Source organism: Falco punctatus (genome assembly GCF_963210335.1).
Source record: "Falco punctatus genome assembly, chromosome: 4".
Classification (NCBI taxonomy): Eukaryota; Metazoa; Chordata; class Aves; order Falconiformes; family Falconidae; genus Falco; species Falco punctatus.
Genome location: NC_137583.1, coordinates 98860358 through 98888315, shown reverse-complemented (window position 1 = coordinate 98888315; position 27958 = coordinate 98860358). Strand labels below are relative to the sequence as shown.

Genomic DNA, 27958 nt, shown 5'->3' with positions numbered 1-27958 from the left:
CATATGCAGTATATCACTGGGAGGATATGTGTACATCTACACACAGAGACAAGGCGTGTGTGTGTGTGGCAGTATTTTGTTGGCAGCGGAAACCTGCAGATGTGTTCTGCTTTAGTAATACAAATAAGAAGTGGATTTTCTTGGTTTCAACTGCCAACAAACCCAGCTACTAAGAACCAAAGTGACGCTCTTTTCACGGCTGAATAATGGAGCATTTATATTCTCTATGCAGCAGATGGGGAAAGTGATGTGTCATGTCACTGCTGTCTGGCCTGCGAGAAATGTGCTAGTGTCTGGTGCCTGGTAGGAGTATTGCTATTAAGACAAATCAGAATTACTTGTCAGACACGGAGATCAATGCAGTCTCTTTGTTTGCGAAAAAATACGCTTGAAGTCTCACTTGTCTACATCATGGAAACAAACTGACAATTTCCCCACTCAGAAAACCCCAGAAAGCTCCAGTTTGCTGTTTCCTCCCAGCCAGTTATTACCAGAAGGACTATTTCTTCTCATCCCTGGGGCGCTCACTTGCTCATCCTGTCCTTGCATGTGCTACCAGGAAAGCCATGGCCAAACTCTGCCCAGCTGCAAGCAGGGCGCAATGTCCTCCTTTGCACCACCCAGCCAAATTAAGGGGCTGGATTGCTCCTTCCCCTTGCCCTTGAGGAGCATGGGGATTACCCACAGCTGCAACCACACTGGCTCAAAGCCTGTTGTGGGCAACCACAAGCTGGATACCAACCATCTCCACTTCCACGCAAATCCCTTTGGCCAAGGTTGCTCCTGCCTGAGCACTCTGTTGGACAGCTGCTGCCCAGCTGCCGGCATCGCATCCTTTCCAACCAGTCTTAGTGCCAATAAAACCTACCAATGAAACAGGCATCGAGTCATGGTTTCATCATCATGCACCATGGTCCCGCAGACCATATTCCTATGACGCAGAGGTATGGTTTGGGATGGAAGTGAAGGCAGCAGCTGGTTCAAAAGCAAAGCATAAATGGCAGATATTTTTTTTTTTCCAAAAAACCCCCTCTCTAGAGCAGAGGAAGCTACAGCGAAACTGTGATAAGGGGCCCAGAGGGTGTGTGTGCAGCTCTTGGGAAAGGAGAAGCTGGAGAGAAGAGGACACCATAACCTCTTCCTCAGTGTAAAAACAGACTTGGCTGCTAATTTTACCCCCATGGTGACTTCGGATGAGGAGGAGGGCTGCTGCTTTAGCAATGCAGGACTGAGGGGCGGAGCTCGGGGGGAACAGGAGACCATCAAGGAGCTGGGCTAACTGCATGTGCAAATCTGCCTTGTGAAACTCATGGGGCACAGGTGAAGCACTGGTCTCAGAAAATGACCCCAACTCAAGTGCAGGTTTTGCTTTAAAAATAGGATAAGAGTTTTCTTGAGGAGCTGGGCTTCTTGGGGATCTGCAAAACTGAATTGGGCAAGGGAAGTCCTACTGACTTTTTGGTTTACCTTTGTCCTGAAAGAGTTTGTTACCATGTGCAAAACTCCTCTAAGGCTGACAAAAAGTTGTTTCACCCACCAGCACAGACCACACTGTCCAGAGCACGTTTGTGCTTTGGGCCAAGTCTACATCCTGACCATTACTTCCAGAACTTTGCTGTCCATCTCCTACATGTGACTCCAAGGGTGTGGTCTGAGACTGATACCAGTCATAGTTAGGGTAGGAGAAACATTATTTAATGTGGTTTAACTTCCTTTAAATAAAAAAGGCTGCTCCATAAACCTGTTTGAAAAACTAAAACCCCTTCCTGCCCACAACAGTCATATTCAGGATTTTTCTGCCTATCCCAAATTGGAACAAGAGATCAGTTAAGGAAGCAGCTACCAGATAAATTGCAGTTTAGGGCAACAGAAGTTTATTATCTGACTCAACCTTTGCTGCTTGGGTAGCTAAAGTGCAAACCAGGCTGCAAAGCCAGCTAGCTTTTTTTCTTTTCCTTCACTGAGAATCCTGGAGAACAAGCTGTGAAGGCCAGAGGCTCTGCAGGAATTTGAATGAAGTGAGTTAAAAATGTTTTCACGGTAGCTGCCATCAGCACATGCCTCATGGTAGGGGCCTTCTCTCTACTATATTTCCTGGTCCTTTCCAATTAAGATGCGCTTAACCTCAGTTTGCCTGTGTAAATGCCAGGAATCTTCTTACAGGGAGTTGTCCCAGCTGCCTCTGCCTGGGGAGGAGGCTCGTGTAACACCCAGTGAAGGGTGACACAGCTCCTGCCAGTGCCTCTCTCTCCCTCCGCTGACCTTAAAGGCAACAGACAGCTCCTCCCAGCCACTCTTTCAAATGCTCAGTTTAAAAAAGAAATAAACTGGTGAACAATATGTATCTCCAACTGACAGATGACGTCTAGCTGAATGTTCAAAGAAAAATAATCCTTTTTCCATGATGCTCCAAGGCAAAGAACAGCACTGCTAGAAAATGACAGGTTCTGGAAAAGCAGTTATTTCTGGCCAAAAGTCAAATGGATGTTGAACGTTGCTAAGTGCTCTTCACAAGGGCAAGGATGACTTTAGACTGTAGGTTCTGGTTTTCCTCTGTTCCCATTTGTCCTGACAACAGAAATTCAGGTAATTTCCATTCTTCAGCCAACTTCTGCTCTCACTTGTACCATTATATATATACTGAAGACAGTTGCATGATTCATATTTCATGTGTGACACTAACATGTTCTTAGCCTGTTCATTCAATCACATCCATTTTTCATCTCCTTTGGACATGTCTTAACTGAAAATCCATGCACAGCACTTCTTATTTATAGAGTAGAAAGAGGGGAGATAAAATACAATACATCAAAAATACAGGTTTTGATTCCAGGAGTTTTTTACTGAATTGGAAGCAAAAGGAGAAGATCCAAGTGCCTTAGCTTCCCACAAGGCACTCCTTACCATCACTGACCTGATGGAGGGCTTCCCAGCCGGTACAAACATAGTATCAAAGCACATACTTAGTCCTGATCCAGGAGGTCTGATGCTTTGTAGGCTGGAACCTCCATCTGCAATTACATGGAGCCAGCACCAGGTGACATGGCATAGCATGCTGCATTGCATGGATTGGTTATAACTGAGCACGCAGTGCAAACCTCTGTTTACCCTGAGAATGATAAGCCACCTCCGAGGGCAGGTCAGCAGCGAGATCCTTCATCGAGGTCTCATCTGCACTGGAAGCACAGTGCAGAGGTACCATGCGCCAGGCAGCCTGCGGTCAGTGTGAACAGTGGTGCAACAGCTGCACCCTGCAGCAAACAGGAGAGGAGGAGCCAGATTGCACAATTTCAGATTCTTCAGTGGGCAGGAGACAGGAGGAATGCTGAGGACACCATCCCGGGAAAGGTGCAATGGCTGAGGGAAGAATAGCAACAGCTGAGGTGAGCAGAGGCATTACCATGTCTCCAAGAGAGAACTGGGGAGACAATGTGGCCTGACGAGGACAAGGCACCTGGGAGTCAATGGGTGCTTGAAAACTGAGGAGCTGAATGTGGTGGTGGATGCTGCAGTGCACCTCAGCCTGCCCCAGGGTCCCTGCATGCCAAGGTGGGAGCTTTTGGCAGCAGCGACTACACCTTGCTGTGTAGCTTTGCACAGGCATGTCAGTGGCCCTCAAGTTCATCTGCCTGCTAACAGTGTCTTTTTCTGGCTGCTTAAATGCCCACTGTCTAGATTTATGGCTTTGGCAGGAACACCAAGGGGGAAATCCAAGACAGAAAAATGAACTTGTTTTGCGAACGGGAGCATTAGCCAAAAGGTAACTTGCAGGACTAAGAAGCAACCAAGAACATGCTGCTCCACAGAAGCATTCTTCTACTTTCTCTGGATCCGCTGAGCACAAAATCAGAGGGAAGACACCTGGCCCCAGGCAACAATTCTGCTGGCTCCTGCCACAGTACAAGACAGAGCCTTCCGAGTCAGATGGGTAAGATGCATGCACACAAATATGTGGAGGTGGAAACAGCACAAGTTCCTGGCAGGGTTTCCTATCTCAGCTATGCACCTGCCCGATGTGACTTGCCTGCATACTCAGCATCAGTGCTTGTAAGGATGATGGACACAGAAAAACAGAGACTGTTTGGACTGTAAAACAATTTATCACCTCTTATCACCTGACCTGTGAAGAAAATAGGTGGGCTCACATCCTTTTTTAATTTGGCACTTAACCATCATCTGACATAATCTCAAAATATGTTTGCAAAATGGCGCTTTCTGCCTCACAAGTGTTGCTCAGCTCCTGACAGCGAGCAGGAGGGTGAGCAGCGCTCTGCAGTGGATACCCAGGTCTCTAACCACTGGTTGCTCTTCTGCAGGGGTATGAAGGACAGACTAACATGGGGTGATGAGGGACAGGATGTGTGTCGGTCAGAATAGTTCCCAGGCAGAGGCAGGGATGGGGGCTGAGGTCTTTGTGAAAAGGTCCCTGTGTCAGGGGCCGGCAGCAGCAGTTGTGGCAGAGGTGAGGAGCAGCCCAACAGCAGCCCTGCCGGCTGTGGAGCTCCTGGTGGGTGGGCAGTCCTGCCTCGGGGCTTGCTGGCACTGGGTGGCCAGCATGGGAGGAGAGCATAAGTGGTGAAGACAGCAGTCAGCACTGTCACCTCATCCATGGAGAACCTTCACTCTTTGCAAAGAGGCTCCTCTGCTCCCTTAGGACAGCTACTAGGGAGGGGTCATACCTCCAGCCTGAGCTGAAACAGGACACGACGGTGGTCAAGACCTCAATCTAACCCATGTACTGCTTAAGTGTCATCTGTACCGTTAAGTAAAACCAGAGAGGATGACTGCCTCGGCAGCGACGTGGCCTGCATGACTGAAGATGGCAGCATGGTACAGTCAAACACAATTCCCAGTTAGGACTGTGACTGGTGATAAACGAGCCAGGGCCACTTGCTGTCACAATACCGAATCCCACTCATCCCTCACCTCCAAAACCACATCCCAATGGGTAGATGGTCCCCGGCCTGTGCTGCCTGTGCCATGCTTTGGTTGACCTGGACTACCTAATCCCGTGGATGGTATTAAATGCTGGCAGCCAGCAGCACTCCTGGGCACACTTTCTGCTTTCTGGGTGTAGACATAACCCTCCTGTTCTCCAAAGGCAGTGTGTCTTCCTGGCTGGAGCAGGCAGGTTCTGCCCTCATTAATTAAAAAAAAAAAAAAAAAAGAAAAAGAAAAATGTCACCAGCACAGTTTTGGCCTCAGTCATGGAGTTTCTTTCTTGCAACTGTATTTCCAAAGAAATCAGTGGCAGGTCTCTCACTGGCTTCAGGCAAATCAGGATCCAAACATGGTGCTGCAGGTAAACCTTCATCCAAGACAATGTTAATTTCCACTTTGAAACACTGGTTGGAGCCATTACTGGTTTTTCTATACCTGTTTTCTAGCTTAATTTCATAAAGAAATGAGGCTACAGTGACCATGTATTTTCACTTAATTTAATGTCAGCTTCCAAGCCCTAGTAACTTTTGATACTGTTGGCCAATTTTAATGAACCATCCAGCTGGGATTAAATTCCTACCTGCAGGAAGGCAGGCAGGCAGAGAGCAGCACCCCCTGGAAAAGGGGTGTGTGATGTCAAACCCCCAAGCATCAGCAGGCCACAGAGAGGCACCGAGCGCCCAACGTGAGGATGCTTCCACCACAGCTTGGAGATTTTTTAGATACCAACCAACCTCAAGACAAAAATCTGTAAGAAACACATTTTTTTCCATTCTTATTGCTTACACTTGTTGATACTGGTACTGCTCAGCTTTTTAAGTTTATGCAGAGCTGAACCTCAGTGAAAAAGAATCATTTATATGGTAAAGTGTTTAGGAATTTGATACCATTCCAGAAAACTTCTAAAATAGTTTTGAAAGCAGTTTTGAAAGTCTTGGCACCTGAGATACTTACATTAAAAAAGAATGCACCTTCAACCTTCACGTAGTATAAGCTTAATAATTAGCAGTTGTCACCAACCATATTGGTTTAGAAACATCTTAGTTTCCGTCTTCTTAAGTATGTAAGATCTTGACGTTGCTTTGAGAGTAAAGCTTTAGTATCTACCTGTTTATGCTTTAGTGTAAGAAGAAATGACTCCTTTCTCTCCCAAAACCAGGACAAATAAAGTAGTTTCAGTACTTCTTTTTGTCTCTTAAAACAGAAGTCTCCACAGCAGGAGTTTAGTTACTGGGTTGATTTCTACAAAAATTTTGGTTTGATTGTTGCAGTTCTTTGAAGTAGCTGCTGGAGAACCGCACGAGGTTTGCAGAGACAAATGGATGGAGAACATTATTCACCTGATTCAGACAATAATTACTCATATGAATACTCTTTTAATGAAAGCAATGTCTGTGAAATGGGTGACTATTTTGTATTTTACACCCATCTCACTACTGTCCTGTACACTCTGATATTTTTGCTCAGCCTGCTAGGAAACACTCTAGTGTTATGGATCCTATTCAAATACGAAAACCTTACATCTTTAACAAATGTCTTCATCATAAATCTCTGCGTCTCTGATCTAGTCTTCTCCTGCATGCTGCCTTTCTGGGCAGTGGACCAGTCCTTTGGATGGATTTTTGGTGAGTTCCTTTGCAAAGCAGTGAATGCTATCTTCTCCATTGGCTACTACAGTGGTGTTTTCTTTTTGACTCTTATGACTATCCTGCGGTACCGGTCCGTAGTGAACCCACTTTCAACTTTGAGACCCCAGATGCAGCGCTGTGGTTTTCTGGTGAGCTTGGTTGGTTGGACTGGTAGCATATTAATCGTGGTTCCTGAGATAATTCACACCACGGTGCAAGAAAACTTGGACGGGATCAAGATCTGTGATTATGCTGACTGGAAATGGAAGAAGATGGACATTTATCAGAGAAATGTACTCTTCCTGTTTTCCTTTGGGGTTATCGTATTCTGTTACTTCAAAATATTGATAATCCTGCTCAGAGCAAGATCTCGCAGAAAGCACAGAACTGTGAAACTCATCCTTGTTATTGTGGTGGCTTTTTTCCTGAGCTGGGCACCTTACAACATCCTCAGCTTTCTGCTTACTTTTCCAGCACCTACCTGTCAGTATGCAAAAGACTCGAACTTTGCCTTTCACATCAGCCGTAAAATTGCTTTCTCTCACTGCTGCCTCAACCCTCTGTTCTATGTATTTGTTGGAGTCAAGTTCAAGAGTCATTTGCTACGTTTATGCAGTCAGTATTTACCCTGGGGCAATGGTCAAGTCTCCAGCCCCAGGATCTCCTTTCAAGGCAGAATCCACTGTGAAGATGCGTCCAGCTACTGAAGTGAGACTTAACTATCAGCACTAATCCTGGATGAACTTTCAGATTTTAAATGCCATGGATAGCCTCTAGTTCTTAGAGGCACTTCCCTGAGAAAGATACACAAATTTACTCTTTGCAAACATGCTATGTATGGAAAGTAATTAAAAAAATGTATTTGCAGTGGGATGGAAGCTGAGAATACTGAGAAATTATGTCATTGGCCTGTAAGTCTCATCTTCACGATTTTTTGCACAGTGAGATGGATTTTCTCTCATTTATAGTTTCTTCTTAAAAGCAATAAGAGTATTTCTTTTTCCTTTGGAAGCTAAACCACCAGGTTTTAACATCAATGTTATTACATGTTGCTTTCTGGCCTGACTTAAAATGCTTGGATTGTATATAGCAATAGACACATATGTATTTCTGTAGCTTTTAATGCTTTACAGTGTTTATCAGTGCTGAACTCATTGGTTTTCTCTTTTTGGGGCTCTCAGGATTAACTGGCCTGACAATAGCTACAATACCTGAGTCTCTGAAGTTCTCGGTGCATATGTTCTTTTATCTGTTGGTAGATAATGATATATGTAAAACTAGCTTAGTGTAAATGTAGTCTTTTGGGTCTGAAATGAAAATTTGGGAGAGCCCTAGAAGGAATGCAAGCTGTTAAGCAGATACTTCACTAGGACATTATTTTTCCTCCTGTTACTGCTCCTGCCACAAGCACCTTCCGGTCTCTAAATATCCCTTCAGGTGGTTGCAGTGGATCAGCAGCCCATCTACTGAGCAGCACAGGAGCATATTTGCCTGTAAATGCTCTCTCCCTCCTTTTCTCCCTTTGCCACGGTGCTGAGAAGAATTAAAGTTTCTAAAAAAGTTACGGCACAAGAACAAAGTGGTTTTTTAATATCAGGATAAAACTAAAATTCGTGTTTGGCCTTTTAAAATTGGTTTTAGGAAGCCAGAGCAGCAGGGTTTAGCCTATATACTTCAATGCTTGCTGCTTCACAACTTTTCACATATTGTGCTTAAAACCTGATCATCAAAGCTAGCCATGCATTTGGTTTTGATGTTCTTCACATCTCTCTAAATACCAGATACACTCATATCTTTGATGTGTGTGAGTGTCTGATCTAACCAGCTGCCTGGCCACATGGAAATCTTCCATTTCATGCATGCATCTCATCTCCATGGGCAGATGGGAAGTAAAATGGAAACATTTGCATGAAGCTAGCTTTGGAAATGTTGCTAAGAGGACTAGTTCTGTTAAGTGCATAGGTGTTTTTACACGACTACTAAAACATGATTTCCAACTAAAAGCAAGCTGAGGGAACTGAATTCAACAGCATGCATTTTTGCAACAAAACCATTAACATTCTGATTATACCAATCAAACCCTGTGGCTTTTTTTCTCACAGAAACTGATACCCTTCTTGATAGCTCGGTGTTTTTGTGTTTGTTTGTTTGTTTTTTTCTTCAGGCAGCGTAACATGTAGTGTGTACTCCAGTATAGATGAATAACAAAGCTTCAAGAAACCAGAATACATTACTTCATAGCATTTGTATAGAAAGCCAAGGTAGCTTTGCAGTGGCACCAATCAATGGCTTGGCAAGGTTCTAAGCAACATTTTGGCTTTTTGGGCAGCCATCTTACAATGTCTCTGTGTTGTTTTCGTGCTATTTCATTTGATCTCCAATGATCATCTGGAGCAGACAACAGATTCTTCTCAGCTGCTGTAAAGTTTATATAAAGCAGAAACTCAGACATGTCCATAGTACAATATCCTATTTCTGATCGTATCCAGAAGCAGGAAAAGCATAAGAATGGGGCAAAATGTACGACACATATCCAAATAGTCTTCCTAGAGCTTGCACATAGTTTCTAGTTTGTGCTTCAGTTTAGCTGCCAGAATAAGGTAATCATATCATCAGATGCACCTTTCTGAACAAGTCAGTGCTGGTCTCCCATTACTACAGTTATTGCCTAAAACTTAAAAAATGAAAAAGATTACTCATTAATCCCACAAGGAACTCACCTGTGTTCAGACAAACCATGGAAAGGCAGAAGTTGTCATTTGTCTGGTTGTGGTAGAGACCAGCCTTTGGCTCTTGTCTCCTGATAAGAGACATTTGAAATTAACATGGTTGCTTCTATGTTCTTCAAGAGACTTTGGACTGGGGACTCAATACTGTCAATTACGAACAGACAACCTACTGAAGGACAAATTAGTCTAAATTCTTCTGTTCTGGTAAGCCAGAACTACTTCACAGGCAACAGCAAAGCTCTACAAGAAGAAAATGCTGTGATGGTGAGTCAAGGTCTCGTGCACCTGCATCATTTCAACAAACTGTCATTCACGTCATTGTCCTAGAGCTACACTATCCTGAAATCTTTACTGTCAATACATTTCAGATTTAGATATCTAAAAAAGGTAAAGAAGTATAACAGAAGCATGAGACAATGAAATGATTCTTCTCTGCCCAGTTTTTAACAAGTTATTTAAACCTGTTTGTAGCTTGAGCATATTTTGTTACAGTATATCTGGGCATGTAAAGGGAATGCTTACTATTACCCAATTGTACTGCTGCCTACTATAACCAAGGTAACTCAGAATGTGGACGCTTCCCCTTCTGATATACTGAAGTGGTACTAATAAACATTCAGAAATTCAGTGGAATACTACACTGTGACTATTGTTCTCCACCTTTGATAAGCACCTATTAAAGTTAAAGTATATTCAATTAAAGAAGTAATTGTGAATTTTCATCGATTAGTTTAGAAGAGATTTTTGAAGGTCATCTCCTCCACCCTGCTCACAGCAGTTCTGTCTTTCCAGTTAGATAAAGTTGCTCAGGGCCTTGTCTGGTCAAACTCTGAAAATCTGCAAGAATAGGGACTGACTGCATAACTCCTCTGAGTCCCTGTTCCAATGCTTAACAACTCTCATCGTGGATTTTTTTCCTTCTACATGAACAAATCTCTCTTGCTGCAACCTGATGATGCTACCTTTTCCTTGCCTTCTCTATGTCCTCACATTATATAATGGAAAAGAACCATTATATCTCCCCTAAGCCTTGTTTTTCCCTGGGGCTAAACAAACCCCAGCCAATCTAGTCTCCTCCTATGTCATGTACTCCAACTCCTTTACCATCTTGGTGGTCCCCCACTGGGCTCACTTCAGTCAATCAGTCTCTCTCTTGTACTGGCCCCCCTGAAACTGGATATGGTACTGCAGATGTGACCACATGAACATCAGGTAGAGGGGATAAAGGTTTCCCTCAACCTGATGGCAATGCAAGCCCATATGCAGCTAGTCTTCACTGCTGCAAGGGCACATGAGTGAGTTGTGCGGAACTTGTTGTCCACTCAGACTCCTAGATCTTTTCCAGCAAAGCTGACTTCCAGCCAGGTAGCCCCCAGCCCATGCTCTTGCAGGGGGTTAGGCAATCCCAGTTGCAGGACTTTGTGTCTGTCCTTGCTGAATTTCCAGGGGTCCTGTCAGCTCATGCTTTAAGCTTGCTGACATCTCCTTGTACGGCAGCCCTACAACTCAGTGTATATCAGCTGCTCCCTCTTATCTGGTTTTCATCCATAAACTTGCTGAAGCTGCACCCTGTCCCGACATCCAGGTTGATAATAATGAAGATGTTAAACAGTATCATCAGCCTCAGTATTGACCCCCCAAAGCGCGCCACTCATAACCAGCCACTCATCAAGACTTGAAACCGTTGACCACTACCCTTTGAGCCTGATGGCTCAGTCAGTTTTTCATTCACTTTGTAGTCCACCCATCCAGCCTGTATCTCCCCAATCTGGCTACAAGGATGCTGTGGGGGACTTTGTAAAAAGGTCAAGGTAAATGGCATGCACAGCTTTCTCTTCATCTCCAGAACCAGTCGTCTCATTGTAGAAGACAGTCTTCTCAGTAAATCTGTGTTGGCTGTTCCCAAACATTTTTGTCTTGCATCTGTCTGGTAATGGCTTCCAGGAGGGTTTGCTCCACCATCTTCCAGGGCACAGGGGTGAGACTGACCAGCCTATAGTTCCCTGGATTGTCTTTGCCTTTTTCGAAAACGGGCATGACCTTTGCCATTTTCAAATTATCAGGGACCTCCCCTGATCACCATGGCCTTCAGAGGCAATAGATAGCACCTTGCAATGATATTGGGCAATGTCCTCAGCACCATCACATGTACCCTGAGCAGTCCCACAGACAGCTTTATGTCCAGTCTATTTAAGTAGTCCCAAAGTACTTCTCCTCTGCCATGGGTAGTACCCCCCTCTCCAAACTCTGCTACTGGGCACAGAGATCTCTAAGGCACTTGGAATTTTATCTATTGTCAAGACGAAATACATTGGTGTAGCCATCTTTGTTTATACACATATGTTAATAAGTATCTATATTGCTAAAACCACAAGGTATGGCCAGGGCAGGTCTGGGAGTGGGCAGCCTGTGCATCTCTTTCCTGCTGGGAGCTCCAGATGCTTGGAAAATACATACTGCTCTAGGTAAAACAATGCTCAGGGGATCTTGTATCTTTAATTTCAATCAATCAATCAACTATTATGTGGTCTGAGCAAATGCAGAACTGAAAGAAAGAAGTTCATGAAGTGAAAAAGGAGAAATTCATTGCTTTTGGAAACCACACTGTATTTGGAGGAGGGGAGCAATGTCAGATTGAGCGGTCGCAGTACTACAACTGTTGTACAGTGCCAGGGGTACCTTTATGCAGGATGGCACCTTTAATCCTGTTAGCAAGTTACAATTAAATGGACATGCTCTTGCTGCTCTGATTAAGTCCATATTAAGTACCACCCAGTGGGATGAACAATATCTTCTCCCACAAGCATCTTAGCTGGATTGAGCCCTTCTCCCTATCTGTCTTTTCAGCAGGTCAACACAAAACTGAGCATCACTGCCATAGCCTGTCAGAGCTCCTACCTTCTGTGCGTACATGGGAGCCTATAGCAGTCAATAATCTGCCAATAGGAGAAATCTTCACTGGTAAGGGGTAAGGCAGGTAACCAAATTAATCCTTTCCACCACTAATGTAAACTGTCTTAAATAAAATACGCAAACTTAAAATCCACACATTTAAGAAAGAACCCTGTTCCTACTAAAATCAACGATAATTTTGCTTCTGTTCACAATCAGAGGAAGAATCAGACTCATAAATAGGTGCAATGCACTGGGGAAAGCACCGCGTGCGCTGCTTATTGCCAGAAGTATTTTTATTAGGAGTCAGGATACCTCCATCTATAACTCAATACTTTGAAAATACCACCAGTGTTATTAAAATCATAAATCAAATTCTATTTTATCTTCTCCTTATAGTTACTCAGCATTTTAAAATGCTCTTGCTCATCCAGTGTTTAAATAGGAATGCCATGTGTTAAATGGAGAGGTCTGGTTGATATTTGCTTTATTGATTAGATGCCTATGTGTTCTTCAGGAAGCAATATTAAAGGAAGCACAAAAATTAGAAAGGAAAATAATGTGAGAGTTAGCCGTCAGTGAAAATGAGAACGGACATTAAGAAGTACCAGTAAAGACAACCTATGAAGACCAGTTGTATATGATCATAAAGGAGGGACAAACACAAGTGCTTCACTTACTGGCATAAAGCTGCTCTCGAGATGAACTGACTAGCTCCTGAGCATACTGAATGTTGAAAGTGAGCCTCAAGTCTGTTTTTTCACATAAAGAACCCTATCCACATTTAAAACACAAAGAACACTGAAACCATCTCACAGCAATCACCCATGGGGAAGGGCTGCCACTAGCAGTCTTTCTCTGCTTCTCACTTTCTTCATGTAAGAATGTTGGAGCAGTCAAAGATTACAGAACCCAGTAAGGCTGGCCTTGCAGGAAAGAACTTGTGGTTTGTAAACACAATTATTATTCAGTTTTTACTTTGCAAAGCCTTGTGTCTGGGATGGAATAACTATACAGGCTAGGGAGGTCAGCTGCCTGGGAAGGAGCTCTGCAGAAAAGGATTTAGGGGTCTTTGAACATAAGCCAGCAAGCACACTAACAGTAAAGGTGGCCAACCACAGCCTGGGCTGTTTTATCAAGAGTGTAGCCTGCAGGTCCAGAGAAGTGATCCTTCCCCACTATTTGGCTACTCGTGAAGCTGCATCTGGAGCAGGTGTCTAGTTTTGAGCTCCCCAGTATGTGCAAGTCATAGATGTGGTGGAGGGAATCCAGCAGAGGCCTTCCAGCTAGGCAGGGGCTGGAGAACATGATGGATGGTGAGAGGCTGAGTGAGCTGGGTTCATGTGGTCTTGAGAAGAGAAGGCTGAGGGGAAAGCAGACTGTGTCTGCAACTACCTGGCTGGAGGATACAGAGAAGATGGAAACAGACTCTTCCTGGAGGTGCACAGCAATGGACACAAGCTGGAACACGAAATATTTTGATTAGGCAATAAGCACTTATTTTTTCACAAGGGTAGTCAAATACTGGAACAGGGACTCAGAGAGATGGCTCGAGACTCTATTGGACCTTGAGCAACCTCATCTGATTTGACCTGCTTTGAGCAGGGGTTTGGAGTAGAGACTTCCAGAGATCCCTTCAAATCTATACTACTCTGATTTTTATGAGCTGTTGCTGGAGCAACATTAAACCAAGTAAATGGTGCCAAAAGTTTGTTTTTAGTGCAGAATTCAGCCTGAATAACACAGTCCTCTAAGAGAACTGAACACAAAAATCAAAAATGAAAAGTTAGGTTTTGATGTCCAAAGCCTTCACTGACCTGTGCAATGAACACGTAACGGAAGTGATTACTAGTTGAGATCATGCCTGCTAAAAAATTGGCGTTACTTAAAAAGTTCTCATTTTGCTATTGTATGTAGGTGTAGAAACGTCAAGGAATACATTTCCTGGGAAGATTCATTCATGGAGATGTAAACCAGAAATCCCTGCCACACAGAGAACCAGCATGTTTTATTGCAAAGGTTCAATAGGTACCATATGCAAGGGAAAGGTTTGTTAGGGAGCCAGCCCCTTATGACAGATCATGGGCATTTTCAGATAGAAGTTTTAGGCTCTATAGATGTTCAATGTATAAATATTTCCAGTTTTAAATCAGAAAAGCAGTGTAAAACAGAAGATCCTGGCTGGAGTGAAGCAAAGAACCAAGAATGACAAAGAAAAGTGCAAGGAATGGAGTACTCTCTCCATATTCAGGAACTGCCAAGATACCAAATCCAAAATATTTCCGAGTTTGTTTCATTCCTCCAAACAATGCTGCTTTCTGAGGTCAAGTTCTGTTTCCTGATGGTGATACCCTTCCAGACATCTTAACCAGCTCTTAATCACCTAAGCCTTAGTATGCTCTTTACCCACGTGCCACATGTCTATATATACATGAAAGACTGGTTCATTTAAACTGCACAGTCCAGAGTCTGTGTCCTGGCTCTCCTACATCATTGCTGGTTCAGCTGAACCAGCACTGAACGAGCTCAAAATCTTGGTACCTACTTTGTGCACACAGGAGTGAAATGCAGCCAGTTCTGAGCAGTGATATCTCCTAACCCCAATGTGCTCAGTGGAAGTCAGTCTCAGAAGCTGACCTGACATTAGACGAATATTCTTCCAAGCCCTTCAGCCACCTTGTCTAAAATGCCCACTTTGCTTCTACAGGTTTTCCAGAGCTTTGCTGGTTCTTTTTACGTTGCCAGCTTCCAGCTTTATACCTATTGACAATTATTTGTCTACCTATTCAAAACCGAATGCAAACAAATGCAAAAAGTGCTTCCAAAGCTTTCTCCCTGCAGTCACAGAAGGTCTCTGATGATGAACAGCAGCCTGTTGTTCAGTCTAGCTACAATGGTATGTTAATCCACTGAGGGTGACCAGGGAAACTGGGAGTTTGCTGCTCTCATAAAATACCTCAAGTGCCTAGTGGAAGCAAACCCCTCCCCAGTTATTATATAACATCAATTGACCTTTTAAAAAAATAGAAGAAAATACATAGCACATGTAACGATGTGAGGCAGACAGAAAGAATGCTTCCTATGGACACATACTCAAAGACCAAATATTCATAGAATCTGATAGCCACAGGAGACATTTTTTCTGGGTTTGGTTGTTTTTTGGTTGTGGTTTTTTTTTTTGATAGATCCCAGTTATTTAAGAGGGTTTAGCAAAGTCCTGCTGTAGTCAATGAGGCACCAAAGTGTTGTCAGCATGAGTTGATTAATAACAGTGTGTAATTTTACTTCATAACGGTTACAGGGTGAGAGTCAGAGACTCAGACAGACTTGAGCCAGTAGTTAGTTTTTTGAGTTCTAATTAGTACATTTAGTATGGAAAATAATAAATAAGTACAGATGGATTGGTGGTCAATACTATTTAGTACACTTAAAGTTAGTATGGGATACAAAGACAATTGCATAAGCTTACTATAGATACCTTAAATGTTACATGGTTGCAAAAAATGCCACTTACTAACCTATCAATACCTGGTGTCAGGTAAGAGATTCCTCAGCCTCAAGGGGTAACCTTGAGAGGCGTCCCTACTCAAGGCGACATCGCTGCTGGGCAGCCAGCTGCTATGGAGGGAGAACTCAATGGACCCTGATGGCTGCAGGTATTTATAGTGTAAAGTGGTCAATTTATAGTCAGATTTTCCGCTGTTAATGCAGTGTTGGCCACCTATCAGCCCAGTCTCCAGCCAAACCCTTTTTTTGTGGTTCAGTGCTAGGTTCTCACTGACAGCCTCACACAATAAGATGAACTTTGGTTAGGCCTACTTGCTGAGCATCTGCATGGACCAAAATTCAGTTAGTTCAAACAGGTGGAGTGCATCTGTCACAAAGACAAGCTAGACAGTGTGAATGTAAATTGGCTTGCCTGAATGGTGGAAACTCTTCCCACATAAAAAGAGAGTACACTTATCCATCACAATTAAAACTAAAGGATTCTGTATTTATTTGCAAACTTATTTGCAAAGTATAGAAATGGCTCCTACTGCCACGAATATGCAAAAAAATCTCAACCAAAACCCAAACCAACCCACATTCAAATTGTATTTTCAGAATCACTCTAAAAGGACTGCAGCTAGCACTAGATTTAACTTCTGATGTCATGAGTGGATTTTAGCCCTTAAATATTTATCTTGGCCTACATTTTAGCGATATGGAACAGAACCTAAAGAATACAGCATGATCCTTTAATGATCCTTAGTACATATTAAATAGAAATTGATTGAGTTGGCTACCTCTACAGAATATATTTCCCATTGCAAAGGTAACATTCCATCAACTAGTGAAAAGATTTTTCCCAACAAAGGCTTTCCTTTTGCTGGGATGACTGACATTGCCTTTCCTTGGCTAGTAAAATTGACTGTAATCTCCATCCAGCTTATCATAGTTTATGAGTAAGTTAATAAATTTTATCAGGATAAAAATAAAGAAAAGCAATACAAATGGAGCAGATAAGCAGTTTCTTCAAGGCAGCTTCCAAAAAGCAAGAATCTTGAACTTTTTTTGTTGTTAAGAAATGAGAAAATATAGAAAATTCTAAGGAAGTGTGAGTCAGCTACGGACCTAGTTGGAAACAGCATGTTTTTCCCTGAAGAAATTAATGTCTGCGTAAACAGGCAATAATTCAGTAATTAACGTCAATAATTATATATTTCTGAAAGTAGCTTGTCACTACTTAATTAAAAGGAGGAACAATCCATTTTACTTGGTTACGTGAAAAGTAAAATTGCACAAAGACTTTCTAAAAATATGTGAAAAATAATCCATTGCAGTGACATTATCTGGGATTTGATTTCTCATTATTTGCAACTGCTGACTCTGAGGTTACTTTTGGAAAATACCCAGTTGTCGACAGATCAATGGAAAGCAAACATTTGTTTTCAGCAGGTGCTCCTGGGCCTGTACTCCATGATGCAGCAGTGTGCCAAGAGAAGTCACCCTGAAGGTTGCTTCCAAACTGTGTAAGACATCCTATTGCGTTTCACAAGCTATGTGCCCACAACATGTTTAGCCCTATAACCTGCATTTCTGAGGACAATAAAATGCTTTTGAGCTGTTCAAACCCATGCATTAGATGAAGACTAATCACCAAAACTCAAGGTCACTTAGTCATCTTTAAATTGAGGACAAAAAAATGAGGATGATGGCGTGACTACATACTCCATGTATTTCCTCAAGTCTTGAAAATATGATGATTTGAACCTATGGCGGCCTAAGCTGAAGTTTATGACGCTAACACAGTCACAAGCATTGTGGAAAGAATTGATGACAAACTGTTTGGTCACAAGTGTTATTTAAAATCATTTATTTACCAAAGCAATGCAGAAAAAAGCAAATGACCTTAGCTTCCAAGCACTTCCAAGTGGAAAACCAGCATATCCTTTTTCAGATGCTGTGAAAGAAATGCCCTTGCAGAGAATCATATGCATTATAGAAGGGTTAAATTTTGAAAAGGAAAAGTGGAAACAGCTTGCTTGTAGAAGGAGCCTGGTGCTGGGAGATGGTGTGGGAGTGCTGGGAACCCTGTGCCCCACGTACCCGCCCACACCCTGCCTTAAGAAGCGACTTCTTGTTCCAGTTTCACACCCGCTTTCTCCCAGTCTCTTACTGTACGTGGCCTTTATTAATCCTTACCTACGTCTTTCACTGTGGGAAGATTTTCCTTTCGTCAACTGGCAAGGACAGAAAGGGGAAATCTGCTGTGTACTGGATTTATCACTCCTGACTTTCACATTCACTTCAGCTGTCTGTGCAGAGAGCTTGATGAACTAATGCACAAACAACAACCAAAAAAAAAAAAAAAAAACCCACAAAAAAAAAAGGAAAAAGAAAAAACCGCCATGCTTAATTGTCCTAAAAGCAACAAGTCGGTACTATATCAAAAAGTTACACCTCTTGACGGGTGACCTTGCCTGAGAGTACCAGAAACACTCACCCCTGAGAGAAAACTGCCCCAACCCTGCAGCTGCAGGGGGAAGCAGCGATTTTTCCCCCAGAGCCGTTTTCACCCCCTCTATTTTCGCCAGGGTGCCATCCCCCGCCACCCCACCCCACCCCGCGCCCTGCTGAGGGGACGGCCGCGGCCTGGCCCGACCAGGCGCCCATAGCGCGGCACCAGGCCACCGCCGGGGGGGGAGGCACCTCCAGCGGCCTCACGGGAGTTGTAGTCGGCAGGGAGCGGCCAGCGGTGCCGGAGCCTCACCCCTGGACGTCTCTCCGCGACATGGCGGCGGCCGCGCAGGTAACGTGCTACACCTCCCTCACACCCCGCTGAGGGAACGCGGAGGGCGGCGGGGCCGGCGGGGGAGCGGCGGCGGCTGTGGGAGGTAGCGGGGGAAGTAACTTCAGCGGCTTCCACTTGTTGCCGCTCGGAGCTGGGCTGCGAGGGGAGGAGCCCCGGCGGGCACGGAGAGGGGGAGAGCTGCGCCGCGGCCCCCTCAGCGCCGGGGCGGCTGTGGGGGGAGTCCGGCTCGGCCCTGTGGCGGGCTGAGCGCCGGCCTGGCGGGGCCGCCTCCGCCCGCGGCGGGGTGACCGGCGCCGCACACGCAGGCCCTGGGTGGCGGCCGATGTCCGCCTCCGTGCCGGCCTCGAAGGAGCCCTCCCTCCTGAGGGTCTCCCCCTCCCTCCTGACCAGCGCCGAGGCGGACATAGTCCGCCATCCTGGCCCAGCCACCTTAGGGGTGTCATCGTTTCCAGCCGGTGAGCGGTGACGTTAGGCCGACATAAGCGCTGCCTTCTCTTGGCCCCGCTGGCCCCCACCCCTGAACGGACCCTCCGGGACCTCCCCTGCGGTGGCGGCAGCTGCAGGAGCAGCAGTCACCCGGGGCCCTGCTAGAAACCGAATACCCGCCCGTGCCCGTGCCCGTGCCCTCACCCTCTACAAAGTGCTGACGGGCAAATATTTGCCGCGTCCCTAATCCCGCTTGCCCTTATGTCGGCAAATCTGCGGCGATGGACAGGGGGAGTGTTGCTGGCACCCGGGGCAGCTGGGTCTGTCTCCAGAACAGATGCCGGGTTCGCAGCCGGCCCTCCTCCAGTTTACGTTGATCCCGGTAATCCAGTGCGAGCACGGGGGAAAAAAAGAAGAAAAAAAAAAAAAAAAAGGCAAGGCTTTAGTTGAAATGGTCGTCGGTCACCTTTAGGCTCTGGATTTCCTTTGGGCAGAGGTCCTGCGGTGGTGAGTCCGGCTGTGGAGGGGCTGTGTCATGTTGTTTTGGAACCTGATGAATTGGTGGCTGCTGCCTGTTCAGCAGCTCAGGGCCCTGGTGTTTTCTGCCCGGGTCACTGCACCCAGCTTCTGCTGATTTTTGCCTGTGCAAATGTTTGCTTGGCGTATGGGGTTGGTCAGCTGTAGGTGTCAAGCTCCTGGTTCAGCCTCTCACTTGAAACAGAGTTTATTTTCCAGTATAAACAAGCAGGGAGAGTACCAGGCCTTTCTTTGCCTCTTTAATGCTGAAGAGTTAAAGTCAGTGTTTGATTTTATCCATCTCTGACTGCACTGCCGATGGAGGCAAGCTGGGATTAAACTCAGGGTAAAACATGGACTCTGTCTTGTCAGCACTTGTTTTCGGTTCTGATGTCATGTTGCAGGACATGCAGCAGAGGAGAGAAACTGCCTTGCAGTAGTGTGGTTTATGTTTTCCAGATATTGTTAAGTACAAGGCAATTTCCTGAAGTCCTCCAATGAGCCTCGTGGGAGTGCTTGAATTTAAAAAATGTTCCAGATGTTCCAGTGTTTCCAAACATTCACATTTAGGAGACTGCAGTGCAGTTAAAAAGTTCTATCTAAGATACTGTGGTAGAAAACAAGTGATAGTCAGTTTTTCTTTTCTTGTTGTAGTGTATATATATTTGATGGTGTTTGTTGTGAACATGGTTTCACTTCTCCTGAAGAGCCAGTTAGTTAGTTATGGACTCTGATTTTCATGAATAAAGGAGCCTCTTGTGTACACCATCTGATAACACAAAGGGTATATTGTATGTGCAGTCTCTCTCTCCACTGCTAGAGGGTTACATAAAAGGAACAGGAATTTGTACTAACATCCTGGAGGCCAGGGTCCTCTAAAACTTGGTCAGTGGGAGATCAAGATCTAAAGGAATAACTAGGGAGAGAAAACTATTCAAAAGTGAAGAAAATTATGTGTAAAATTGCAGAAATTATCTGGTGGACTCAAGGAAAAGTAGTGCTGAAAATTGTTTTAAACTCAGATTGCTATTTGTTTTTCTTAGTGGATCAAATTTTAAAATTAACAGTTGCCTATTTGTCAAATAAACACTGAACCCTTCTAGTATTCTTTAGATGTTGTTGAGATTATTAAACTGAAGGGAAGTACAAAGATCCCTAAGTGGTTTTATTGTTGCACATTATTATTTTTATTTGCTTGTATTACTGTCGTTTTATTTCTGTTCCCTTTTGCCGATGCAAGGAAACTTTTTAGCAGCATGTATCTAGTCTAGTTCATGTTTTCATGCAGTAATTTCAATTTGTTCAGGGAGTGATGGCTGTTTGTGTCCAGAAATTCTACAGTAGTAGTAATGTTAAATACTTTGCCCAAGTGTATTCAGAAGGCGGCGTTACAATTTGTAATGCTGGTGGAAGGAGCAGAACCTTTTAAGTAGAATGTCTCAAACTTGGTGCTTGAAATAGTGCTGGGAAACTTGCTTGCACAGAGCCTTGACTAGTACACCCCTCCCTTTGGTTTTTGTCCATCACAGTGTTCTGTGGTTGCTGATGGTATAGTGATCTGAGCGAAGATAATTGTGAACAGTTAAGCTTTGCATCTGTCCACCATGACATTTCATTTACTGCTGGGAAGAAGGATGGGCACAGGAAAGGTCTTGCTACTGCTACAAGCCAACGTAGGTTTTGAAAGTGAACAGGTCGGATCAGGGTATCCCTGAATAACTGGGCTCATGCCATGCCTGCATTGTCTGTGAGCCTGTCTGTTCCCAGCTGGCTCGGTGGTCCAGTCTCATACAGGCCTCTCTTCCAAAGGCTTCTAAATGAGATTTGTAACTCTGAAATTTCCCCATCCCCTCAAAATGGTGACCTTCACTGGAAAACCCATGAGACAGAAACCCAAGACGGACAGGAAATACTCTGCACTTCCTGCTACAGAGGAAAGGAAATAAGAATTTTTGCCATTGGCTCTGGGGTAGCATGATTCACTAGGTGGCCTGTCAGTTTGGGTTGTCTCAGTGTGGTTTTTGCTTAGCTTGCTTGCCTTACCTCCCATTTGATCTACGTGTGCGTGACCAAGACCTGTAATTTCAGTGTCGTTTGTTGCTAGTTCAGTGGGAACTACATAGAGGCTGGGAATTGCCCTTGGGAGCTACTGCTGCTATTGGCTGGATGGAGGACAGATGGAGCGCTGCAGATGGGCAAGTCTCAACACCCACCTACTAAACTTCCCAAAACCATTAATTGGAGGCAGCCTTTTCAAGTACTTCTGAAACCTTGGCTTGGAGGGACAGTGTGGAACAGTAGATACAGAGGTAAAAAAAAAAATCCTGCTAAGGAAAGCTCCCTTTCAGAGTTAGGATATAATGATTGTTGCTTTTAACAGTCTCAAAGTCTCAGAGGTGGCTGAGATGCTTTAGTCAGGCCAAGCTTACTGAGGAAGTTAAGAAGGCTCAGAGACCAACTTGGGAAACCGAACAACATGAGATTTTTTGAAGACTAAGCCTGTTAAATGAGCGAGTTGAGAGTCATGAATCACCAACACTCCTTTGCAGCTAGAAGTCCTCTGTTTTTTATATTTCTGTACGTATCGATATGATGCTCCTCAGAGTAGCATCTGAGCATCAGGTACCTGGCTTCAAGAATGTGTAAGAAATTTAAATAGTTGAGTGAGTTATGGAGAAGGAAGAGCAGGTTTTGTGGCAGGGAGGGTACGTATGGACATGGGGAGAATGGCTCGGAAGAATGAGAGTGTGAAGGGGAAAAAAACTTTTCACTTTTGAATGAAACCTATCTTTTCAACTCACCATACAGTCACTGAGGCAGCAGGGGGTACCTTTTCCCAGGAGGAGTGAAATAGGGTGGGAGCAGCTGAGGAATTATGGTTAGGTTTGCTCATAGGTATTAGTAAACACAGTGTAGCATTCCTGACATGGGGTGAGGTCAAGCATGTCCTAAGGAAAAAGGGCAGATGAGTTTGTTAAAAGTGATACTGGTACAATTCTGTGCAATTCCTGTTATCAGAGAGGCACTATTCTCCTTTTGAACTGACTGCTTCCTCAAACAGGCAGCTTCTGTCATCATGAGGCAGGGATGAGACAGGGTTGTCTCTGAGAGATACGTACAAGTTCATCCCTGTGTCATTCTTTGCAGAGAGCAGTCGCTTGAGTTCGTGTTGTGCAACAGTTATTGATATGAGGAATATCAGAGACAAAGCACTGTATTCTCCAAGTCAGGCAACTGTATCCCTGGTCTAACACATCTGTCCTTTTTGTCAAAGTTCAGTGTAATGTTTTAAGGGGCTTTAAGTCAGGTCTTAGAGGAGGTCCAATTCAGTAGGTGCAGCATTAAAAAAAGTTGTTAGAGTTGCCAGCTTTCCCCACTCAGGGTTATAAATTAACTCTATCTCACAGATTTTGTATCGTGCCACTTGTATACTCATATCTGTTGCTTAGTTTTGATCTTTTTCTAAGAACGCTTTGCAAATACAAGGAATGGGGGTGAGGGGGAATGCAGGCCAGTTGTCCATAGAATAGGGAGTTTACACAAAGATTACACAAAACTTTCCTGGTTCTTTTGTGTCAGCCTCTCCTGTCAGGTTAGGGGTGCAAGCAGGATTCTGTGAGTGTCATTAGTCTGCGTACTTATACTGTAATATGTAAATATCCCTAAAGTGCAAGGACCTCCCCACGAAAGGGCTTCAACTGTAAGGAGCCCCGAACTATAAACATGATACTTTTCTGCTAGGCATTTGTAAAATATGTGAATGTTTTTATGCCCTTCATTTAGTTACTGTCTTCTGCTATGCTATGACACCCTAAATTTGCTTTTCTGGACACATATCTTCTGCAAGATATGTTTAATTACTGAATGTTTGTATGCTCAAACACTTCAAAACAAGGTTTGTGTGTGTGAGCATGTGGGAAACCCAGCATAGGTTTACTGCATGATCTCCTGTTTGAGGTACTAACAGATACAACAAATATTCCTCCAAAAACATACTTTTGTAATGGAAATGTGAAGGTTTGTTGGTGTAGAAAACAAAGGAGGAAAATTAGCAACAAAATTTCACTTCTCAGAATGGAACCAAGCTTTAAAACTCCAAATGAAAACCTTATCTGACGTTCATGCTGTGCCTGCCTTTTGGTTTTAATTGTTCTTTTTAATGTAGCCCAGTGTGCATTTTTGTCAGTCACGTATCTTTATATGCAGTGTTGAAGCACAATGCAGTGTTGAAGCACAAGGGGTTGAGTTGCCTAGTAAAAGCATGTGTGTGTGCATGACAGAAGAGTCACCGTCTTTTTCTGCAGTTCAGACCCTTATTTCCAGAGAACAGTTCTTTAGCTTTATGGATGTGCAGTTTTATGTACCACGGTACAAAATGAGAAAAGCTAGCAGCACAGCTGCAGTAAATTCCACTGGAGCTTGTTTCCTGCAATGACAAAGTACAAAGTACTTTTTCCAGAAAAGTACTGGAATGAAATTATTTAACTAAATCAGTGGTGTTACAGTCCTGAGAGGTAGAGGCTTCCTTTTCCCGTTTCTTCCCTCATCTTTACCGTGAGGTTTGCATTCAATATTCTTTTGTCAGTGTTATCTTGTGGCCAGGTAGGTTGCCTTTTCCACTTTCCTAAAGTTTGCCTTGCAGTTATCTGTCAGTATCTGCTTTTGTGAGATAAATGATGTTTACATTACACAAAGGACTAACAAGTCGGTATCCTCACTTGCCTGTTCTGTTTTGCAGAGTGTTAGCACAGGTATAGAATTGTGGGCACCAAATAATTACAGGTCTTGTGATACCAGTGAGGCCCATGTGATGAAGTGCCCTTGTTTGGAATGGCTAGACCAGAATAGTTATGTTAATGCGAAATATTTCTGTAAGCAGTAGAAAGTAGTGGAACTTGGTTTCCAGTGAAATTGTCTTGCAGATCTGATCTACTTTTTCACTGAATTACACCAAGTCTGCAGTGTGAGCTCTGCTGTTATTATACACTGAAAATGCACTTGGGTGGGGAGTGGGTTCTCTGGTATCAGCCTGTAATGGAGGTTGCTCATTGCAGCCTTTCTATGAAGAGGAATTCTGCTCATCGTCTTCCTCCCAGCTTCCTGTTCTGATTACACATGGAGGAGCGTAATATTTTGAAGACCTTTACCTTCTGTCAAGGTTGGCCAAAATTGACCAATGAATGAAAAAAAAAGTAGTTGCTGGAGATCCAGACATGCTTACAGTAACACAAAGAGAAATTTTTTGAAATGAGGTTAAAAGTAGGTCATTGTAGCTACTCCACTAACCAATTTAATTACAGTCATTAAATTTTGTTTACTGTTTTGTAGGTGTCTCACTCCCCTTCAGGTAAATCTTTTCTTTCCTGTGTTTCCTTTCTGCTTCTGTCTTTAATCTCCAGGATATCCTCCTCTGTAAAGAAGATTGTCACCCCCACACTAGTACTTAGGCCAGCAGGAAAGGGAGCAAGCAGCCAGCTTCAGACATCAGCAGGCATGACCCAAGCGTGCGAGGAGGGACTGATGACATGCCCTGTCTTGTCCTCTCTGCTGTACTCTGTGCCAGGTCCTTAGTGCAACTGCACTGATGTCATTGTTGCTCTGCAGTTTTGTGCAAGTTAATGCCATTGGCCGTAGTCAAATGCTATTATATAAGAGGTAATGATGCATCATCTAAAAAGCTTTTGACCCACAGCAGGTCGTTTGTGCCTGACCCATGTATCGTGCTGTTTTCACACAGGAAATATTTACAGGTGTACACAATAGAATAGGAAATGCTGGAGGAACAGGGTTGTGCTCTAAAGAATTCTGGGCAAAATACTCTGTGATCAGGAAGGACTAGATAAGATGTTTACAGAAGCTCTTCCTATTTTGAAACCTTGGGAAACCAGTTAAGGTACATTTTCAGCTTTCTTTGCTAGAGGAAGTGAGAGCTCTGCACCTTTCTGTGGTATGGACCGGGTCTTCTAAGAACACCTCTGGAAGGACCACAGTTTTGCAGAGCAGGAGGCTGGTAGAAGAAATTTCAGCACGTTCTCCAAAGTGCAATAGACCAGGTAGAAAGATCCCCTTCACCTCTGGGAAGAGAAGGGAGTAAATGTGTAGCTCATGGGCAGGAGCTGGTGCAAGGAAGGGTGAAGCTGTGAGACCTTGCTCCCTGTACTGGTGAGGGGGGTGACTGGGAGCAGGCAGAGGAGTGGGCTGTGCAGCTACGTGCCTCCACCTGAGTTGTGGTCTCAGTTCAGGGTTCCTGCATTCTGTCTAGGAGATCCTGACAGGAATAAAGATGCATGTCTTGGGCTGCTTTGGCACAACAGGATCAACTCATGGGGAACACACTGCCTTCCCTTGCAGTGGGCCGCTGAACTTTGTGCACACAGTAGTTATTTATATGTGACTTCTGGGCAAACACACTAACTTACGCAGTTCTAGTGGGGCTGGGACAACTCTAAATCACCTTAGACCTCCCACAGTAAATATCTCTTTGGGCAGTCTGCTGGGAATTAGCACTTGACAAGGTCCCATGCTGCACCTGTCTGCTGTAGGATGCCTAATGTCCTGCTCCCCTGCAGGCTGTTGCAAAATAAGGGCTCAGCTCCCAGCTGCCTTCTTTTCCAGGCTCTCTGCGTGTGACTGCAGTTGGCCTATTGACTGTTAGCCCAGCATGCCTCCTGCATAGTCTTTGTGCCTCTGGAGCCTTGAATTGGAACTTGTTCTGGCCTTTGGGAAGGATGGGCAGGATTGCCTTTTTGGTCCTTGCTCTTTTCCTCCTTTGTGTGAGGAGGAGCATTTGGTTCGGCTACAAGGTTTGGCATTCCATTGCTCACACTGAACAGTCTGCTCACTTAAGCTCCTTTCTGTCCAAACTGAACAGATAAGGCTGATATTACTATGCATTCTTGGTAAAGGAAACATTGACTCACTGGGTTTGTTATTGCTATTTTTCGTTGGTATCCAAACCCAGCAAGTTGCCAGGAAGTGTGGTACGTCATATGATCACTCAGTAGAATCAAGGTAGGAATCTTGGGTATGTAATATTGTTGATTCAGGGTAAAAAATCATGTTTGGCACCACAAAAGGTCAGCTGGTCTATGCTGTGCTGGCCTTCTCTCCCTGAAGCAACACAGTTATGGTAGGGATTTTGCAGGCCAGGGCTCTTCCCCAGACAGCACATGGTCCACGTGATGTTTATGTCATAACATAATGACTGCCATCAAAATGTGGAAATAAAAACTAGCAGGTAACAAAACTCAAGAGAAACGCACTAGTAAGCCTAGTTTCAGCGTTTTCTTTAGACTTACCATGGTTCTATCTCTATGGCTTTGTTAGGGTTTGCTTTGTTTCAAAAAGAAAAGGGTATGGAATCATATCAGGACTATTTCCAAACAGTTCCTTGATACATAGGGTAGAAGGATGGTCTGTTTGATTCATTCAGACACCTACTTTAGCTGTGCGAATTTAAGAATTGTTTAGACTGAAAGAAAGAAAAGAGAAAGGAGATATAATAATTTGACCTAATCACATCTGTATTTCAAAAGATTGTAAGATTTTAATTACAACTTAATTTCAATATAGTTCAGTTTGGATGATAACAAAAGCACAGAAATGTAACAGCAAATTTTCTGAAGAGTCAGTACTTTGGGTGTTGTGCTTGCTTGAAAATCTGGCTGTACCATCTTAGGGTGAATTCTGAACAACCTTTGAACAGGACGCTTAGTAAGTTCCCTATGCAGTTTCTATGTGGCTTTTTTTGAATGATCGTTCCCAGGTTAGTGTTTGAAAGTTTGGGTCCCCTTTACATTAATTTTAATTAATTCATTTTAATGAAGGAAAGATTTTCTACAAGTGTTAGGTATAACTCACTTGTCATTATTCTAAGCGAGGGAGGTGGTGCAAGGTATATTTATCCAGCCAGGGATGGTGTAACAGAGCTTAAAATAAAGTGGTGTCCTCTTACATGTATTGGGAACAGTGGATTCTGAGGAGGGCATAAGAGGTGTTTCTCATGCTAAAAGCAGTCTCCAGTACTAAATCTTTTAGTAGCTCTTATGAGTTAAAAATATGCTCCGATGCCAGAGAATCAAACACTCATCGTTTTTTGACTCCTTGGCCTGTGGCTAGCCTGTGTTTTGAAAATCCCCCTGAAATGGAAAAGTTGTATCTTTTTACGCTGCATCCTGTAGGGAAAATCTGGCAAAGGGTTTTGGGAGGGAAAGTCCTGTGTCATCAGAACCTCTGTCAGGGTCAAAGGAGAATTGCATGAAATGCCAGCCTGAGCTGCACTGTAAGACTAACTGTGTTGTAACTCCAGGAAGAGAAAATTGCTCTCTGTGGTTTGCTCAGTAGCTTTGAGAGATGTAACTGAAGAAATAACTGAAATAGAAAGTGAAATGTAGAAGGAAATATAAAGGAGGTTGCTGGAGAAGAGTTGTCCTTATGGGAATTCATTACTAAACAGGATCTAAAATGCCAAAGCACCTCTCTTCTGCCCATTTGAGATGTTAAAGACTTTCCTTTTATTTTTGACTTACACA

At 43.9% G+C, this 27958-nt stretch overlaps 2 protein-coding genes and 1 long non-coding RNA gene across 10 annotated transcripts in view; 2 read left to right on the top strand and 1 right to left on the bottom strand.

The window, feature by feature from the left end:
- Positions 1 to 10: 10 nt before the first annotated feature.
- LOC308063829 lies at positions 11 to 27952 on the bottom strand. 2 transcript variants are annotated; one of them, XR_013928093.1, is made up of 3 exons: positions 19378 to 27952; positions 17876 to 18009; positions 11 to 3357 (listed from the first exon to the last, which is right to left on the bottom strand). It is a non-coding gene; the product is annotated as an uncharacterized lncRNA (long non-coding RNA). The 2 variants fall into 2 exon arrangements; XR_013928094.1 differs by lacking the exon at positions 19378 to 27952 and adding an exon at positions 19116 to 19292.
- XCR1 (X-C motif chemokine receptor 1) lies at positions 5699 to 10020 on the top strand. The gene has a single exon (XM_080387303.1). The coding sequence runs from the start codon at positions 6260 to 6262 to the stop codon at positions 7274 to 7276; it is 1017 nt and encodes a 338-aa protein (XP_080243429.1). The 5' UTR covers positions 5699 to 6259; the 3' UTR covers positions 7277 to 10020.
- The window catches only part of FYCO1 (FYVE and coiled-coil domain autophagy adaptor 1), a 53764-nt gene continuing 44146 nt past the window's right edge, over positions 18341 to 27958 (top strand). The window contains exon 1 of one of the 7 annotated variants that reach the window (XM_080387168.1): positions 18341 to 18482. The gene's annotated coding sequence lies outside the window, so the exon portion shown is untranslated. Of the gene's footprint in view, positions 18483 to 18519; positions 18941 to 19279; positions 19419 to 27958 lie in introns of those variants that run through there. The other 6 variants (XM_080387163.1, XM_080387169.1, XM_080387166.1 and 3 more) reach the window with 6 other exon arrangements.